We start from the raw sequence: 19,843 nt of genomic DNA on the forward strand, positions 1-19,843 counted from the left end.
TTTGAGCAAAACAATTTGAACTTAGAAAAGAAAATTCTTGCGTATTCGAAATTTCGAATAATCGAGCAGAAATCCATCACGTGACTTGAGTTGGACATGCACGCGAGCAGCTGCAACGAGCAAACCTCCCTCCCCCGCCAAATCGTAGGTATTTATGTCTCTGTCTGATTTAATGACTTTAACAATTTCTCCCTCATTTTCCTCAACATTCGAAAAATTGCTCAAAATCAAGAAATCAGAATCCCTGAATGTCAAATGCTGACGAAATACTGCTAGGGGGAATTGGATTTTGAAGCACAGGATTCTTCCCAGGTTGACAAGAATGGAAGAGAGTAGCGAAATTGAGGAAAGAGAAATCCAAGTTAGGAGCTTGACAGGTGAATCGATCAGTCTATCCGTGAAACCAAACAAGACCATTCAAGAACTCAAGCAACTTCTCAAGCAAAGTTTCCCTCCTGCTTCTAGTTCTCCCAATTTCCATCTCTTCCTCAAGGTTACCTCTGGTTCACAACCCCCCCCCCCCCCCCCCGGCCCTTCCTCTTCCCCAAAACTACAAACCGCACAAACCCTGTCCCATTTTACTCGATAATGGTTCGAATGGTTATATGTCTATTTGTACTTCACTTTTGTCTACTTACTCTTTGAATACATGGGTTTTTTTTTTCCTAATTTGTAACCTCTGGTAAAGATCAATACTTTGGTATGGTTCACTGTTTGAAAAAAGCATAGCTTAATAAATGGCATCGACCCAGGGAGAATACGGCACCTGTCTGTTTGGATTGCTTGTATATGGGAATGTGCAGACTTGTGTTTGTGTTGATTTTAATACTTGCGAATAAAGTTACAGAGAAATCTGCCTGTTAATTTTCTATGAAATGGCCGTTGTTTGTTCTACATATAATGGTAATATTTGTTTGTTCTAGTGCGCGTGCATGCGTGCTTTATAATTCTTTTGGTTTTATGTTTTAAGAGGTTAATGCAAATAACGTTCTAATGCATCACCTTTTTCCGCTACTGCATTTGGAAAAGATTTATTCTTGCATATCTCATTTTTTTACTGGAATTTATGCATCAGGCCAAAAAATTGAGCTTGCATAGTCAGATTGGTAGTTTTTCAATTGCTTCTGGGGAATTCTTTGTTCTGGTTCCATTTGCTAAAAAGGATAGGCAGCAAGCCCAGAACCTCGATGAATCTGCAGGGTCCTCAACAGTCCAAACTGAGAGCTTGGCATCAAAGTTAGCTGAGTCAGCATATTCTGACTTAATGCAAGACCTATCTTCTTTGCAGAATGGATCCAATCACAAAAATCATCCAAATGCTGAGGTGGAACCAGAACATATGAATGAAGAAACTTGGAACACATCTGATGCCCATTCACTACCAGTCAAACGCAAGAGGAGGTCCATTAATGACGAGAGCCTGGGACCTTCACGTGACATTGTACTGGATTTATTGCAATCATCCCGTACTAACATACTTGATGAAGAAAAATGCAAAATGTTTATACAGATTTTGGAGTCTGTAAATTGCTTAAGTGATCCAGCCACAGCAAAATGCATAGCAAAGAGAGGAAATGCCAGGGACCACGAAATGGATCCCTGTGTAAATGGGGCTTCTTTGTGTATGTGTCCATCATGGTTGAAGAACATTATGAAAGCTTTTGCTCTCTTGAACACCTATTCAGCTTTTCTTCAACTGTGGCATATAGGAATTACCTTAACTGGTCTGACTAAAGCACTGGACCACCTTAAGAAATTTGGAAGTCAAATTGGTATCGCAGACATTGAACATCTTTCTTTGCTTTTCCCCAAGGTAATTCTCTAATTGAAGAAACAATATAACTGTTGAAAGCACTGGTTTTTGTGTTCATTTACTTGATATGCCTTAGCTATGGAAGTCATTTTTTCATCTTTTTGTTTTGTTGTTCGGTAAGGCTCCCTTGTTTTCAACTTGACCTAAATGTGAAAAAAAAACTTATAGGGATTGCTTCCAAATAAATGCTCATGTGTATATTGGACCCTTTGCCTCTGGGTTCATTGTTCCCTGTGTAGATGCTTTGGTTGCTGCTGAATTTCAGTGGTTTAATCTACACATAAATTTGAAAGCATTCACTTCCTGTTTCACTGCTTTGTTGTTTGAATGTTTACTTGCATGAGCCTGAGAATTACAGAACTTCTACTAAAGATCCATTTTCATAAGACCAAAACTCCTGATTTCAGAAATTGTTTGTTTGGCCCATTGATCACCTTCTAAAACTTGAAATGAAATAAGTAGCCTATAGCCGTACTTTCTTTCCTACTTATGCTACATGTTTTTGACTTAAATAGTTACCTTGCTAAACTTGTTGCCAATTAGAATTGGACAATTGATCTGATATGGAGGAACCATGATTCTAGCTATTTCAAGAAATCAATATTATGATGTTTACTGAATGGTATCCTATGATATCTTCTTTTAGTCTGCATATTTTGCCTTTAAATCGTTGTGACATATATTGCCTTTGGTTTCTCTATTGTCAATAGAGATATTTTCTTGTTGTTTGTAAGATTTTCTTATGACAGAAGTCTTTTCCTTTCAGGTTATAAAAATTGTTGATGAAGAAATAGAGGGTGCAAAAGCACGGAATTCTCTGTTAATCCTGAATGGTTCTGGAGATCAACATGAAAGTGAACTGCCTACTGGTAATAGTGAGTACCTTGTTTTGGACTGCCATATTTAAGGTATTTTTACATAACCATCTGAGATATTTTGTTGGATTTTTCTTTCTTCTGCTCCTTTAGAATCAGCTATAAAGCGTGCGCCTATATTCAAGATCCTTAATGCAATGAAGAAAAGGGAAGATTCTTTCACAGATCTTCTGTCAAGGGCTGTCAAGTCATTATTGGTGTGTAAACTTATTTAATTGTTGTACTTGTATAGTTTCTTGTATTACTTGTCTGTTAGAAGCCTGCTGATGTTTATTCTTGTGCAAGGATTGGTACTTACAGACAAGAAAATACTGTTTCAGAAGTAAGGTGTTGGTGAACTTTTCCTTGCATAATTGGACATATTGAGCAACTTGATGTTAAATTCAAACAAAGTCCAATTATCCATTTCATTATCTATTCTATTCTGGCTACAGAAATCATGATTGGCATATTAGCTACTTATTAAGAAAAATGACCTATTCAGCATTTGTTGTGGATGAACTTAAATTCATTTAGACACACGTCTTCCTTGTTTTTGGTTTCTTTTCTCTGACTTGATTGGAAGTATTTTGCAGCTGAAGAAAGAAAATGATAAGATTAAGTTCTTTTCCTTGGAAGAGCTTCTTATTTCTGCGAGGGAATGTGATACTACAGCAATTGGAAAGGAAGAAAAAAGAGCAGGTCGAAGCAGCTCCAGAAGTTTAAGTTCTCCATCATTTGAACCTCGGTGCCGTGTAAGTTATAGAATTTTCCCGTCATGAAGGATTGGCTATTGTTCTTCCTACATTTGTTGTGCTACAACTGTTTGTATGGGATAGAAGTATGTTTGCGTAATTGTGGAGGCATTAATATCTTTAGTAGATCACTCTTGTGTTGGTTATGTCCTTTCATTCATACTCATTTTAGTCAAAGATATGATTCAGTACCAGCCTGGTTTGCTGCATATTTTGGGGTTTATTACATTGAGGATCAAATATATTGCAATATTCTTACTTGCATGGATGAAAGTATATTCCCATTGTTATCCGTGAGACCTTAGATTTTGGAGCTTTTTGAATTATTTGTTTTTTTCTTTAGAATAGTTTCTGCTTGCCAGTAGAAGAGAAGTTACATACAATCTGTCTCCTAGAAGAGAAAGTTTTATTTCAGTAAGGTTCTGTGCATGGTGCTAGGGTCATCTTGGGATAGGATCTATACAGCATTAGATTGCAGGGCCTGGTCATGTAGTAAAGGCATCATTGTTGTACATCAAGTTGTCGCTATCCAGAATCATATTATAAAATAGCAGTCATTTAGTATTTATCACATGTATCACTTTTGATATCCCTTTCTTCTTCTTCATTTTGTATCTTTCTCAGATTATTTCATTTAACATGCATGTGCTGTCTAAAATTTGACATTTAAGTACGTTCAATTTATTACAAATAAGATAAAAAAGCATTTTGACTATCTTTTCACTTTGCAGGGGATGAATCCACTGCTTCCCGTGGAAATGGTGGAGCATTTGAAGCATGGCCTTGGATCTCATGGGCAGGTCATCTTTGCTTATTTTCAAGTGCTTATACTTTTCCTGTTTATAATAGTCTGGGAAAGGTGGATCAGTTTATGGTACTTGGGATTAAGGTAAAGGACAAGTATAAAATCTCTCAAGCTAAGTGGATCTGGTGGCATTAAATTTCTGTAACGTTCCTAATTATCATTGTAGACTATCATATCACAATAATCAAGATTCCTGCATATTTATTTCGTAGGGTAATTTCTACTGGAATATTGTAATAAGTGGTATTTCCTTTTCTTTTTTCCTGGTTCAGATTGTTCACATCGAAGAAATCCAAGCTCGGCATGCAAATTATGTGGAAATTCCCAGTCTACTTTCAGAAAGCACAACTTTTGCACTCAGACGAATTGGAATTAGTAGATTGTACAGCCATCAGGTAAAGACAATGACGTGCTGTTTGTTCTCTATCCAGTTCATAGCTGATGGACTGTGACATTCTCTATAGGCTGAGTCAATTCGGGCTTCTCTTGGTGGGGAGCATGTAGTTGTTGCAACCATGACATCCAGTGGAAAATCTCTTTGCTACAATGTACCAGTTCTGGAAGTATTGTCACACAATTTGTTGGCGTGTGCATTATATGTATTTCCCACCAAGGTTGTTGCTTAAGATCTGATTTCTAACAGATTTATTGATTCTGTAATTCGATATGCTTGTTCAGTTAATTTTATTTCGTGGTTCTATTTCAGTTGACATTGTCTACTGTGCAATCTTTACAAGATCCAAATTGTTTTTGCAGGCTTTAGCTCAAGATCAGCTAAGAACACTATTTGTTATGACAGAAGGGTTTCATGAGAGCTTAAATATTGGAATATATGATGGAGATACTTCTCAGCAGGATAGAATGTGGCTTCGCGATAATGCTAGAATGGTATTTCAGTAAGTTTTACTGTCTTTACGTTATTTTTATCTTGCCTAGAGTTCATTTGCTCAAGAGTTAATCCTGTTTGTGCAGCTGATTACAAATCCAGATATGTTACATGTATCAATATTGCCATCCCATGGACACTTCAGGAGGATATTGTCAAATCTTAGGTACATATTCTTTTGTTCGCTTTTCTATGTTCACCACTTAATCACTTCTGATTTTGTATGCATATGTTCTCTTTTGTAGATTGTTCAAAAGGTCTTGACAATTCCTTTTACAGGTTTGTTGTTGTTGATGAAGCTCATTATTATAAGGGTGCGTTTGGATGTCATACTGCCCTTATATTAAGACGACTTCGCCGAATCTGTACTCATGGTATCTTTGACAACTACATTTTGCTACTAGTGAGAGATTCTTCTCTTTCAAATTTCCTCTTCCTCTTATATGTGACAAATTAGCTTGGAACTGACTTTGTTTGCAGTCTATGGCAGTGACCCTTCCTTTGTATTTTCTACTGCAACTTCTGCAAACCCCAAGGAACATGCTATGGTAATTATTTACTTCCGGAGATATTGAAATTACATTTGTAGTAACTTATCTTTCTTGATAGCTTTGAAGGACCATGTATGGTCTAGAAACAATGAAGTTCAAGCATTTGGAGAGACTTCATCACCCTATGAGTCACGAATCTAAAAGTGGATATAGTGCCCATTTTGTGGTTTAGTTGTCTCCAAAGCATTGGTAAGAAAGAAGGAACTCAATTCCCCATGGTAATTGGATGAGCATCTCTTAATTGATTATTAGGGAGAGCGTCCTAGATGTGTAAACAAAAGGTCTGAGAATGGACTTTAGAGGTGTGGGGGTCTGCGATCTAGCCATCAATATCTTGCAGTTAGTGGAATATGTTAATTTCTTATGCAGAAAAAGCAGATTTATATATTTGTCAAATCCTCAAATTGGCAATAATATACTTGTGTGGTAATCCAGGAACTTGCAAATCTACCAGCAGCAAAGTTGGTTCAGAATGATGGTAGCCCTTCCAGTCTGAAGCTTTTTCTGCTCTGGAATCCACCTTTGTGCATGAGAACTGTAGGTGCTCTCAGTCCAAAACCTTTATGAAGTTTGGAATGATGGTCCTTAAATCGCTCATTTTTCTGTTCTGCTATTTGTGGAATTCTGCATTTCAGGTTGGGAAAAAAATGACCACCAACACGAAGGCAAACTTATCGAGTAGTAAGGATGTGGCTGCCAGACGGTCAAGGTATTCTCATCACAGAAGATGATGTGCTTTCTATTTGCTTTTCCTTTGACCCTCTATTTGTCTAGAAAGTATAAATCAAGTTTGCTGTAGTTACATATTATCCATTTTTTGCCATATATGTTGATGATCTTATGAAAATTTTCTTACCAAGTCCTGGGGTTATCAGGTCAAGAGCTGAGAAATATCCTCTCTGCTTACATCTAATGCAGCATAGACATAGCCCTCTTAGATCTCTGCTGTCAGCCGTGTCTGATGCCATCTTTGAATCAACATATAAGCACACAATCCAATATCATTAGGTTTGCAGGGGGTTCCAACTAAATTTGATTACCCACTTTTGATACTCGATTTTTCTGATGCTAAAAAGATTTTGATGCGTGCCAAAATCTCAATTTGTGACAATGTGATTAATGGTCTTCCAATTAAGTTGTGGACGGTGCATTAAAGCTCTGTGTCTTTTGGCAGCAAGAAGCTTAATATTTCTTTTTTTGGGTAGCTTGTATATCAAAAATTGATGACATTAATTATACTTGGCCAACTATAAGTTTTCATTACAGCTGTTAAGATGTGACCGTAATATGAAAATTTAGTTGACAACTACTTGTTTTATGGACAATAAAGTTCAGTTTTGTCTTGTGAATGCTAAAGTTGGTGTCATTTTTAACTTCATATACCTGGAAGATGGTTAAAATGTTTCCTTTTTCTTGTGACTTAAAGAATCAAAATATATACAAGAGTGTATCTGCTTCTTGAGTAATGTTAGAATGCCGTGATGGTATGTCTATTATACTCTTCTCGGATGCTATGACTGATAATTGAAAAATTCTCTGGTTCAGTCTTGTCAAGTCATAGAAATATACAATCACTTTACTACGAAAAGCTTGATGTCTTTGTCTTTACATGTTCATGATCTGTGTGTTAATTAGAATTGAAAAATCACTTTCACTTTTTGCATAGATATTTTGTAAAGTATAGTCTGGATATTTCCATTAGGTAAAAACGATTTAATTCTGATAAAATAGTTTTGACTTTGCAGCCCAATTTTCGAGCTTTCTCTACTCTTTGCAGAAATGATGCAGCATGGGCTTCGCTGTATTGCATTCTGTAAATCACGCAAACTTTGTGAACTTGTTCTATATTACACGTATGTGTAACCCTCTCAGCTAATTTTTATTTCTATTGTGAAGTATTTATCTTAAGTGAATAACATGATTTATTTGATCTTTGTGACTATGATAAGGCGTGAGATTCTTCAGGAAGCAGCATCCCACTTAGTTGACTGTATTTGTGCTTATCGAGGTGGCTATGTAGCTGAGGTTTGTTCTAAATTTCTTTTAATTCTGTGAAAGAGAATTAGTGCAAAGAGATAAATCTATACCAATGTGTTTAGTTACTATCATAATGCAAATGCACCTCTAAAAGGTATTTGAGAGGGTAGAACCTTGAACCTTGTTTCAACTTTAGAAACATCTTGCTTTCTTGTGGATGGTGATACTTATACACCACATTCTTTGTTAATAATATAGGCAGCATTAATTCTATCATTTCTTTTCTTGTTTGATTTGCACCCACTTCCCTACCCTCACCCCCCAGCTTCCACTAGGGGGAAAGAAAGAGAAAAAGATCTTCTAATTTTGTACACAGACACCTCTATTGCACTTTCTTCATATGTGATATATTTCACGCTCAATTTGTTATAGGTTTACTAAGACTGTCTTAGCAATTAAGTTTACAGTTTTTTAATAGGCATGTCCTTCCCCAATCAGATTTTTTAAAGCCTTTCCCAATTAGATTTTTGCTCGGATGTCCATTTTCGTCAATTACCTAATTTTGACCATGTTTTACTAGAATTTGCTGCAATACTGGCAGCAGGTTTTAAGTTGAACTCTTTTCATATGACTGTTGGGATGGTGACTTGCTTGTTCTTGCAGTCTTCTTATCTTATAATATTCCTGATAAGAGAAAATTTATTTGCAAATACATGTATTGATTCTTTGCATCTCTGTGACTTTCAACTTATTAGTTTGCTATATTCACCATGAAAGCCTCCACTATGCTACTTCTAATTATTTAATAAGCCAGTGTGCTAAAAGTGGTTACACCCTCCCTTTTGGGGTATTACACCAATTTTTCTATTCCTTTTCCAAATTAAAGAAATGTGAAAGTTTTATTTGGTTTCCAGAAATATTACTTTGTTGATTTCTCAAAAATCAACTTTAAAGTTGATCTCTGAGAAATTGACTTTCAAGCCTTAAAGTTGACTACCGAGAGATTGACTTTCCTTTTTCTCCTTCCCCTGTTTATTTTTGTTCTCCTTCTTCTTTTGCAACCATACAACACTCTCACAGACAATCAAACATACATGAGATTGAAAACAGACGGCGTCCATGGATTACACCATGAATTCTCCATAATTTATCTCGATAACTGAGTAATCATGGACACCAGTGTTTTTCCAGCAATTCTCCAACACAAAACAGTTTGGAAAGCTTCAGATCTTTCATTGTATATGATGGTTATAAGGAATATGAGGTCAAGAACATACATTAGATCCATGGGTGAAGTACTGTAGGCACCGTTACCACACTAGCCCGTCCAATCCCATAAACTAGGAATAAATAAGGTTTATTGGTGGAAAAGGTATTGGGTTTTGGACCCCAAGGTCTATGTGGTTTGACTGTCATTCATTGTTTGAAAGGTTAAACCAGCTTTGGAGCTGCATCATTGAATCTTCATAAGCGTTTGGAAAGATTCTGTTCGATGATGATTGATGATATCTGATGTGTTTGAGATTTGAATTCCAAAGGAGAAGAAGAGGAAAAGTAATGTCAAGAGGCAAGATGGAGAAGTCAATTTCTTCAATATTGACTTTACAGTTAATTTCCATGAAATCAATTTATACATATATGGAAACCTAATGAAAGAATCAATATCTCTTTAATTTGGAATAGAATTAACAGTATTATTGTAAGGATTTGGCTAATGAGTGTCATTAAGATAGCTTCACATGTTAATTTTTTGGCAAGAGGGAAACTAATCAGGGAAAGTATCTAAATGTTGGGGGGGAGGGGGGCAATGAATGTGAGTGCGTGCATTCACATGATAAGTTAAGTGTAATTCGTTAGAAAAATTCTTATTGTAAATAGTAGATGAAATCCAGAGCTGACAAATATATGATATTTGGCTTTAGGGTTTCATTGGGAGTGAGGTGATCTTGTACCTCAAGAATTGTAGTCATAGTGTTGTGGTTAACTTCTGAGTTACCAAAACCATATGAAATAGCCCACTGCATAATGATAAAAGTTTCCAAGGGGAGATTAAGTCAACGTGCAGAATTTTGAAGGAAGATAAAATTTTTGAAGTGACATCTCTCAGCTGTTTTGTTTCCTAAAATAGTTGATTGGATTGAGCATCTACCTGAAGCTAAATTCACATTTCCTGATAAATGTTCTTATCATGTTGTACATAATATAAAAAATTCTTTAGTTTTTCATTCTTGTAATATTCATTTTCTGCTTAATGAAGCAGGATAGGAGACGAATTGAGAGGGACTTTTTCAGTGGTCGTATTTGTGGTATTGCAGCCACAAATGCTCTTGAGTTGGGCATTGATGTTGGACATATTGATGTAACCCTGCACCTAGGCTTTCCTGGTAGTATGGCTAGGTATGGCTATTGTTCTTTTCTGTTTTTGTTGTTGTAAGATTTCCTCGTCTGTCTTACTGTTGCCCATTCTTCTGTCTTACTGTTGCCCATTCTTTCTCTTTGTTCAGTCTTTGGCAACAAGCTGGAAGGTCAGGGAGGCGGGAAAAGCCATCAGTTGCTGTCTATGTTGCATTTGATGGGCCTCTCGATCAGTACTTCATGAAATTTCCACAAAAACTTTTCAGAAGTCCAATTGAGTGCTGTCACATTGATGCTAAAAACCAGCAGGTTCCTTTCACCTTTAATCTGTTTGGTTTATTCCTTTGCTTCTGAAACTTTTGTTTATCTATTTTCTTTTTTTTTGGTTCTTCATTGACCTTGTTTTCTTGGGAGAAGGGAGAGGGGGAGGCAAAAAGGATTTGTGATTGCTATCTTTTCTCTTCTGCTCCATCTCTACCTGGTCTTCTGCGTAGTAGGGAATTTACCTAAGTTTCTGCAGTTGATTATTTCCACAGGTACTTGGGAGAAGGGAGAGGGGGAGGCAAAACGATTTTGTGATTGCTATCTTTTCTTTATTCTGCTCCGTCTCTACCCGGTCTTCTGCTTAGTAGGAATTTACCTAAGTTTCTGCAGTTTATTATTTCCACAGGTACTTGAGCAGCACTTAGTGTGTGCTGCTGTAGAGCATCCACTGAGTTTGACATACGATGAAAATTATTTTGGCCCTGGCTTGGAGAGTGCTGTAATGAGGCTTAAAAACCAAGGGTTGCTAACCAGTGATCCATCACGAGATCCTTCTGCTAGAATATGGAACTACATTGGACATGCGGTATGAGGAACACCTCATTCTCAGTTTTGGTGTCAGGAAATAATTTAACAAGCCATTTACCAGATTTATTTTCAATCACGCGTCATTATTGTCAGAAAACCTTATATATTCGCTCTTTTTGGTCTCCAAGAAAGCGCCTTCAATTTCTGTTAGCATCCGAGCAATAGAAACTGAGAGATACAAAGTCATTGACAAGCAAAAAAATGAAGTTCTTGAGGAAATTGAAGAAAGCAGGGCATTTTTCCAGGTTACCACTGTGCATTGCTTGAGAAAATTGTAGTTATACATTCTGCACTTATCTATAATCTCATAGTACATGTATTGTAAAATGTACTCTCCATCTCCGTTGTCCCATGGTGGCAGTAATGTTTTATTTAATTAATGTGCAGGTGTATGAAGGTGCTGTTTATATGAACCAGGGCAAGAGCTATCTAGTAAAACATCTGGATTTGTCAAGTAAAATTGCTTGGTGCCAGCAAGCAGACTTGGAGTATTACACAAAAACTCGTGATTACACAGACATTCATGTCATTGGTGGTCAAATTGTAGGGTCAATTCCTTAAAATTTTCAATTTTTACCTCGCTTACAAATCTTGCCTAAGACTAGTAGCCAACACTTCTTAGCAAGTTATTGCAAAATTAGATTCATTACTGTGTTGACATTCCTTGAGCCCTTGTACTTAAAGATCTACGGAGCAGTAAGAAGTCCTAAGTTTAACAGTTGATGGCTGTTACTTTAGTCAGTTTTTCTATTCATCATGGAGTAACTGCAGATTTATTACCATTAAAGAGTTGAACTAGTTGATTAAACCAAAGCAGTGCATTGAGTAAACATGTTTTGTAATAAAAAATAGCTAGAATGAAGCAAGTATAAATGCCACAGAACTTTTCAATGGTTGAAGTACTTGAACCTGCTTCCTAAGAAAGTGGTGCAGATTGTTTACCCCATTGGTCATGTGCAAATGAGAAGTACTCCCTTGTCCTTTACCTCACACCACATTTCCTTTTCATAATCACATGCTGGGGAATGGGTGTAGTTTGGCTCCTTACTTTGTGGAAATAATTGCTAATCTCTTTTTGTTTCAGTATTAGTTGTTATATAATTTTGGGCACAGTATGCTAACTTGTTGCTTGTTTGACCATGTCAGGCTTACCTTGCAAGAATTATTTCTAGGCCATTTCCGAGAACAACTGCTCAAGCTACTGCATGCGAAGTGACAACAACTTGGTTTGGTTTCCGTCGTATATGGAGAAGAAGCAACCGGGTTTTTGATACTGTTGATCTATCACTTCCTGATTACTCATATCATTCACAGGTGCATTCAGTGTGGATCGCATTTTATTGATCTTAGCATTCTCATATTGGTTTGACTCTTTCTTTTGATGTAATATATTGGCCCTGGTGTCATTAACCTTCCCCCCCCCCCCCCTCTTTTCTAAGGCATCCTTAACTTGTCATGGTTCAGGCTGTTTGGATTCGAGTTCCAGAATCCGTAAAGTTAGCTGTGGAGAGTTTAAATTATTCATTTCGTGGAGGTTTACATGCTGCTAGTCATGCTGTTCTCAATGTGGTTCCATTGTAAGTTTGTTAACCTTCGCAAAATCTGGAAACTGATGCTAAACTACTTTTTAATATTTAAAATCAAGAGTGGAGGTGGTTGGATTTGATCTTATAGTCCTATTATGCTGTCTTAGTCTGTCCTTTCTACTCCCGTGGGATGGCGTGTAGGTACATAATATGCAATTCTTCTGACTTGGCTTCGGAGTGTGTTAACCCTCATGATGCTCGCTATACTCCTGAAAGAATTCTACTTTATGATCCACGTCCTGGAGGGACGGGCATTTCAGTACAGGTTCTATTTTTGTGTTTTCACTACTTTAGTTTTTCCTTGTATTCTATTATATTGTGACTATATGTCTTTTATGTAGCAAGACTTTTAATGTCACCTTACCATATTTTTAAGAAGTTACTGTAAGTTAACAAGAGAAACTGTAATACTCATGTTTGATTTCTGACATAGAACTGGTTATGGACTGAAAAAAAGAAAAGAAAAGAAAATGCACTGTCAGATCTGATATATAAATTCTTGTGAGCTTGTCATTTATGTGCTCAAGTAACATGTTCATGAATGTCTATTTATGTTAGTTCTTAGACGTTTTTTATCCTCAAAATCAGTTCTGATCAAAATTTCGTTGTAATGACACAGAAAGCTCGCTATTTTCAGACTCTAGGTCAAACTTTCTTATCATGTAAAAGCTAAACCCTGAGCATCTTGCTTTAGAAACAGCCTGGTCCTCCCAGGCCTGTTTGACTTAACTAGATCAGTCATTGCATGTTCTATCTCTTGTAATAGACTTTATATCTTCTTTTTAATTGACAATGAAGCACTTCTTACTTATAAGAAACACTCTGCAACAGTGCAATTCTATGAGAAACGCTCCAAATCTCTGCAAATTTTTAATAGACATTGATTCTTTTCAGATCTGAGTGTCATTCCACCTATGCTTTCTTAGTGGTTGCATGAAAATCTTTGTTGCATTAGCATAATCCGGGGACCACTGTTCGATTTAGAAAAACTACAAAATGACATTTAAGTTTTGCTAGATTTTCATACTATTTACGTCGTTAATATCCTTTCCTACTTCAACTCTAAATTTTCATTCTTTATTGGAAAAGCTCCCGTATTGTCTTGTGAATGCACTAAACTATTTTTGCTCACCAAAAACTTAAAGAAAAGTCATGAAGTGGTTTTCCACCAGTTGACATCTAGTAAGGTAACATGGTCACACCTTGCAGGTTCAACCTCTCTTTACTGAGCTGTTAGCTGCAGCATTAGAACTTCTTACATCGTGCTCGTGCTTCGGTGATGCTGGATGCCCTAGTTGTGTGCAAGTAAGATTCATTCAAGCAAATGACATAATGTTTCTGTACTTCCTTTTCGCAAGGATGACATTATACTTTTGGCATGTCTCAGAATCTTGCTTGTAGCGAGTATAACGAGGTTCTACACAAGGATGCTGCCATCATGATCATCAAGGTTTTCCTCAAAATTTTTGCTCTGAAGTTTTTACTGCACTTTATTTTCTTTGCATCTTTGCTAGAGTTGAATTGGAATGGAATGTTTTTGCAGGCTGTTCTGGATTTGGAAAAGTCCTACTTTCCTGAAGTTCCAGAATGATCCAACTCCTCTGACCAGGGGCTCACCAATTTTTGTTAGATTATGTAGTAATTTATATCATAGAGCAAGGAACTTTCCTGGTTCAAGAGTGTAGATGAATGTAACACATATCCACTTTAGATTAAACCAGCTGCATTTTTTTTTTTACTTTATTAAGGGCAGGACAGGAACTTTATTTGTTTATTTATTTTTTGAAGGAAGGCAGGACAGGAACTCAATCAAATGTATGCAACTGAAGAAACAACCCTAAGTTGTCAAGGATCATGTTAAAATGTACCAATTTCTTCGACATTGGTTAACTTGCTGCCCTAAAATATTGGGTACATTGAAGCGTGAAAGATGGGGCCAAAAAGGGTTTCATGGAGAAACAGAGAGGAATATTGTGCCATTTTCATCTAACAGCAAAAAAATTAAAAATTAAAAACATTTATTGTCAAGAAAGGTAAGAACATTTATTACCCTACAACAACTATTGAGTTGCTGCATGCACCCCTACACAACCATCATTTCACTTTGTACCTTAAAAGTATCAATTTTATTGCTTTAGTACCTTATTCTATTATTTTATTACGTATTATTCAAATCAGTTAAATATATTATTCTTATTAAAATTAAATAAAAAAATTCTTTAGTGCCCTTATTTCGCATCTACATGCTGGAAATTCTCTTAGACACTAATATCACTGCTTTTTTCAAATATGGCAATGAGAATTTGTCGACTTTCATTTATCCGAATTTGGTGTGACAAATTTATGGGCAGGAAGTACAATTTGTGATAGTTTACAGGAGCAAATTGCAATTAATCCCCAGAAATATTTTCTATGCGACCAATCGCGGAATCTCAGGATTCCAAGAATCCCAACAACTCCCATCAATGTCCGAGCGAATGAACGGATTCCACTTCCAACGGCGGGCTCCCTTTGACTTCTCCCTTTCCTTCCAGCAATGAATGCAAGAAGGACAAAACCCAGACACACAAAACACCTTACGAACGACAAAGAAAAAACGCGCACAACACACACTGGCGCACCGAACATCCACTTAGCTTAGTTTGAGAGGCGGGTAGACTGTGGAGAAGCAGTGGCAATGGGGTGGGCAATAGCATTGCACGGCGGCGCCGGTGACATCCCAAAAGATTTGCCACCAGAACGACGTAAACCCCGCGAAGCCACCCTTCGCCGCTGCTTAGAGATCGGAGTTGCAGCTCTCAAAGCCCACAAATCTGCCTTGGATGTTGTTGAACTTGTGGTATCGTTATATTTATTCACTCGTTCATATATATTGATAATCATGAGCAAATCTTTTTGTCGGTTTAGTTTTTTGTCTTTGTTTGCTTTTCTTTTTTTTCTTTTGAAGTGGAGTGGCAACAATTTTTTGTTTAGTATCCATTTTAGATCACATTTCAACATTTCTTAGCATGAAAATTGCATCATGCTTTTTTCCTTGAGAGTTGATCTGAACTTAAGGATTGTTTATTTTTTTGCTATCTTTTGTTGTTTTAATAGGCATCTATGAAGCACCCAAGCTCCCCTAGCAATGCCTTTTATGTGTTTGTTCTTCAGTTTATAGTGCATATCGACAACCTAATTTGTTGCAAAGGACAGAAGTGCCATGAGATGAGATGCTAGCTAGGTGTTTACTCTGTTTCATGTATTTTTATAACAATTGAGCTAGTGTGTGTCATTTTGTCTGCGTGTGTCCGCGTGGTGGTTCTGTTTGCAGCTATTGAAAATCTGGGCTGTTTACGGGCTTTGCGTTGAACAATCTTGTTTTAGTAGCATAATTCGTATTCTATATGGTTATATTCATAGTGACTTTATAGAAATTTGTCTCATTCACTACGTTCTACCTATAGAATTTGACAAATATGCCTCTGAACACAGGATGCTATGATAATGTAATGATTGGTTTTGAAAAAGTTAGAAGATAATGGTTTCTTAAAACCAACAAAGGATATTACTGTTTTATGGAATTACTGCTTCTCATGTAGTTTTGATTATCTTATTTACTGTTTCATGGATTTTTTTTTCCTTGACTTGGTGAACAGGTACAGGAACTGGAAAATTGTCCACACTTCAATGCTGGCAGAGGATCTGTACTGACAACAGATGGCACTGTGGAAATGGAAGCTTCTATCATGGATGGTAAAACGAAAAATTGTGGAGCTGTTTCTGGTCTTACCACGGTTGTCAATGCCATTTCTCTAGCTAGGCTGGTCATGGAGAAGACTCCTCATATATACCTTGCATTTGATGGAGCAGAGGCTTTCGCCCGGGAACAAGTATGTGAATCCTCGTAAAAATATCTGTATCTTTTTCTTTTTCTTGTTAACCATCCAGACACAAATGCTAGGGCTTTCCAGTTGTATAAACTCTGTGCCAGTTGCGATTTGCATACTTCTGCTATTGCTGAAAACTCATCCATAGAGGTGGCTCATTAGGATTAGATTTTGTTTCCACTTGATTCAGTAGATGGAATTGATATTACCAAATGAAAGAAAAAAAAGTAGACCACATTTATGGGTTTGCCTTCTCACAAATGTTTGCATTTTCGTCCTTGTATCCGTGTGACTTCTTTTAAAATAAAGATTCATTCTGTGGAGTAACTTCAATTTGACTCTATTGGATGTATGGTACTTTGAGATTAGAATATCTGGTGAGAATAATTCTACCTCATATTTTTCTTCTTATCTAATCTCACTTGCATTAACCCTCAGATATTAGCAGATTTGTAAACCATTTTTTATTCTGTTATGATGATCTTTATTGATGTTTGTCATTTGTTGTTTTATAGTCTTTTAGAGATTCTAACTTTGTGTTCTCTTCTACACTCATGGGTATGCAGGCGGGGAGGGACACAAAGATCTATATTTTTCCTCAAATAGTTCATATATAAACTGTAGATTATTCTTGGCTAAATAAAGGCAAATCTAGAAACGAAAGGAAGTATGAAATGATTTGTTTGCAACCATCATTGTCACCTCATTGTTTCTTGTAGTACTATGGATGCTTTACTAGCTGTAAAGTCTGGTGTATGTCACCCATTTTTCTGGACTTGAATTTGTCCTTCATGGTGAATATTCCTTACTGTTGCAGATATTAATTTTCTTTATGTCCAGTCTTAATGTTTCCTTATTATTGTTTTCCCGTTGGTTTTTTCAATTTCCCACCAACAATATTTATCCTTTTTCCATCATTAAGAGCAGTTGCTGAACAATTTCTTTTACATCATTGGATCTGTGATGAGTAGTTTAGTTGTACTTCTAGACAGTATCTTTCCTTTTCCAGTACTGTTTTTAACTGAAACAAAAATGGTTGCCTCAATTATATTAGTTTTGAAAAAATTGCAATATGCCTTTAGGGGGTTGAAACTGTAGACTCGAGCCATTTCATCACTCCTGAAAACATTGAGAGGCTGAAGCAGGCAAGAGAAGCTAACAGAGTTCAGGTATGGTTCTACAATCTTTTGGTCACAAATTTTGCCAGAAGTCCATAATTGATTTTAGCTCACAATATTCTGACTCTACATGCTTCAGATACATGATTTTCTGTGTCTTTGTATGTTCAATCATAAGGAATTTTCCTGCAACCACGGCCAAGTGGGGACAGTCAGTTCTATATTCTTGAAGTTGTGGTTTAATCTTGCTCTTCCTCCTGATGGACCCATGAACGAAAAATCTGAAAAAGACGATCTTATTTATGAAAGCTTCTTTTTAGGTTATGCGTTTACTTCTTATAGAATAAATATTGACATAGTTCTCATTCTGGTATCTAAGAACAGTGTGGAATCTGTTCTAACAGTAAAATATATGATGCTTGAAGTGCCTACTCATATGACTTCAAATTATCTTTTTGAGCGAGATTCCAGTGTAGTAGGTTTCTGCCAGGCCCTTGTGTACTGATTTACTGCCTTGGGCCCCATGCACCTTGTGTAGATGTATTAAGAAAGTGAATCAGAAGTATTTGGGTTTCAGTTTCTGAAAAGAATGTGGAAAGGTTCACTTCATAAATTACTTCTGGGCAAATATGTCGATATGGTGAAACTTAACCCCAAATTCTGTTGGTTTGTGAGGATACATGATAAAGGATTAGTACATTACTCCTAGGTTTGTTAAACCTAGTATTTTGGCATATAATGTATCCTATGATACCTTCTTATTTTGAATTAATTAACATACTAATGAAATGGCCCAAATACATCAAATGAAAGGTGAACATACTTGCAGAGTGGCAAACACATTAGCAAAGATTTATGCTTATATGCAATATGAATTTCACTTGGATTCTTATTGAAGCAATGGGTTTTTTAGTTAGAAAAGAGCTTCTAGGCATTGATCACCATACTTTTGGAGAATAAACCCATGGTCTTCATTCATGAATTGTTGGGTAGTCTTGTTTTGAGAATTGGTTAGCCAATTTAGCTCAAGATATCAGTTGTGCTTAAAGTTTTTGATTGCATACAATTCTTATTTCAAGGATAAAGAGAAATTTTGGACTCTTCTCCACTGATTGGTCTTAAGTGAGAAAGATTACATAAATGATGCTGTAGGACAATTTGGAATTTAAGATGACTTAAAAAGGAGAAACTAATAAGATAATATGGTATGCATAAATAACCAGTTTTATGTTCAAAGTTTACCTTTGCTTGAATTGAAACTGCTAATCCTTCTGCACATTCCCAGATAGACTATACCCAACCTATTAAAAAAGCTCCAAAGATAGCACCAGTTCCAGAGGGGGACCAAATTGGTACTGTTGGATGCGTGGCCATTGATACACAGGGGAATTTAGCTACTGCTACTTCTACTGGTGGGTTAGTCAACAAGATGGTGGGTAGAATTGGTGACACTCCCATCATTGGCACAGGGACATATGCCAACCATTTGTGTGCAGTTTCGGCTACTGGCAAAGGTGAATCCATAATTCGTGCTACTGTTGGTAGAGATGTGGCTGCTCTCATGGAGTATAAAGGGCTCTCACTCGAGGATGCTGCAGCTTATGTTGTTGAGGAAGGTGCACCAAAGGGCACTGTCGGCTTGGTTGCTGTGTCTGCCACAGGCGAAGTAACCATGCCATATAATACAACTGGTATGTTTAGAGCTTGTGCAACAGAAGCTGGTCATACTGAACTCGGAATTTGGAGTAGTGAGTCAAATGAGTAAATGATATTGAGTAATCGCTTTTGTTGGTGTTTGAGTTCCAACAACTTACTACAATGTAGACCTATTGTTGCGGATTGAGATGTGATGTTTGTGTCTGCTAAAATGTTTTTGCAGATTGATAGATTTTCATCCTGGCATATAATGGTGCTTCTTGTGATACTTTGCCTTCTGATAGGATATGGAATTCTGTTGTGCTGCTGTCAGTTTTCAATCTCCGGGGTCAAAAAATCAGTCTAGAAAACCTTCATGCCTCATCAGCTTCATGATTCTCAATTTTTACACCAAACCTCCGCCTCATCGAGTATTGCGAACGATTCTGCTCAAATTTGACGCTTTATTGAGGGTCGCCGCCTCAAATAACTACGATTAGGGGCACATTCATAGTTATTAAACCCAACCCGGGAAGGAACCCGGCGAAGGGGGTGGGTCAACGGGTTACTGGTTCGACCGGTGGGTGAGTGGTTGAACCGGTGGGTCACTAAATATATTTAAATATTATATTTCATAATTTTTTATATAAGATATATGATATAAATTGTAATAAATAATGCCATAGTAAAAGCTCATTTAATTTAATTTGCTATAAAATAATTAATTCATATAAGAATCAATTAAATATAAAGTTATTTAGTAATACACCAAACTTCAAGTGTAAAA

General features: G+C 36.6%; 2 protein-coding genes across 2 annotated transcripts; both read left to right on the forward strand.

Moving 5' to 3' along the window:
* Positions 1-227: 227 nt before the first annotated feature.
* On the forward strand, positions 228-14,324 carry LOC113767537 (uncharacterized ATP-dependent helicase YprA). Its single transcript, XM_027311661.1, has 27 exons — positions 228-493; positions 1,076-1,813; positions 2,580-2,682; positions 2,782-2,885; positions 3,264-3,422; positions 4,154-4,222; positions 4,500-4,622; positions 4,692-4,841; positions 4,984-5,115; positions 5,200-5,279; positions 5,393-5,487; positions 5,594-5,661; positions 6,100-6,201; positions 6,300-6,373; positions 7,410-7,517; positions 7,614-7,689; positions 9,902-10,038; positions 10,146-10,305; positions 10,667-10,846; positions 10,977-11,093; positions 11,236-11,391; positions 11,995-12,162; positions 12,313-12,425; positions 12,576-12,699; positions 13,644-13,739; positions 13,822-13,884; positions 13,978-14,324. The coding sequence occupies exons 1-27, from the start codon at positions 323-325 to the stop codon at positions 14,023-14,025; spliced, it is 3,714 nt and encodes a 1,237-aa protein (XP_027167462.1). The 5' UTR covers positions 228-322; the 3' UTR covers positions 14,026-14,324.
* A 567-nt stretch (positions 14,325-14,891) lies between these two features.
* Positions 14,892-19,397, forward strand: LOC113767967 (isoaspartyl peptidase/L-asparaginase 1). Its single transcript, XM_027312174.1, has 4 exons — positions 14,892-15,273; positions 16,073-16,306; positions 17,386-17,472; positions 18,707-19,397. Exons 1-4 carry the CDS (start codon positions 15,112-15,114, stop codon positions 19,184-19,186), a joined length of 963 nt encoding a protein of 320 aa, XP_027167975.1. The 5' UTR covers positions 14,892-15,111; the 3' UTR covers positions 19,187-19,397.
* Positions 19,398-19,843: the final 446 nt, after the last annotated feature.

This window comes from Coffea eugenioides, chromosome 4 (assembly GCF_003713205.1).
Source record: "Coffea eugenioides isolate CCC68of chromosome 4, Ceug_1.0, whole genome shotgun sequence".
In the NCBI taxonomy this organism is placed as follows: Eukaryota; Viridiplantae; Streptophyta; class Magnoliopsida; order Gentianales; family Rubiaceae; genus Coffea; species Coffea eugenioides.

Coding starts and splice junctions, on each gene's coding strand:
- LOC113767537 (XM_027311661.1), top strand. CDS start 323: ATGGAAGAGAGTAGCGAAATTGAGGAAAGAGAAATCCAAGTTAGGAGC. Junction 6,374..7,409: donor GTGGCTGCCAGACGGTCAAG/GTATTCTCATCA, acceptor TTGACTTTGCAG/CCCAATTTTCGAGCTTTCTC. Junction 11,392..11,994: donor ATGTCATTGGTGGTCAAATT/GTAGGGTCAATT, acceptor TGACCATGTCAG/GCTTACCTTGCAAGAATTAT.
- LOC113767967 (XM_027312174.1), top strand. CDS start 15,112: ATGGGGTGGGCAATAGCATTGCACGGCGGCGCCGGTGACATCCCAAAA. Junction 16,307..17,385: donor AGGCTTTCGCCCGGGAACAA/GTATGTGAATCC, acceptor ATATGCCTTTAG/GGGGTTGAAACTGTAGACTC. Junction 17,473..18,706: donor GAGAAGCTAACAGAGTTCAG/GTATGGTTCTAC, acceptor GCACATTCCCAG/ATAGACTATACCCAACCTAT.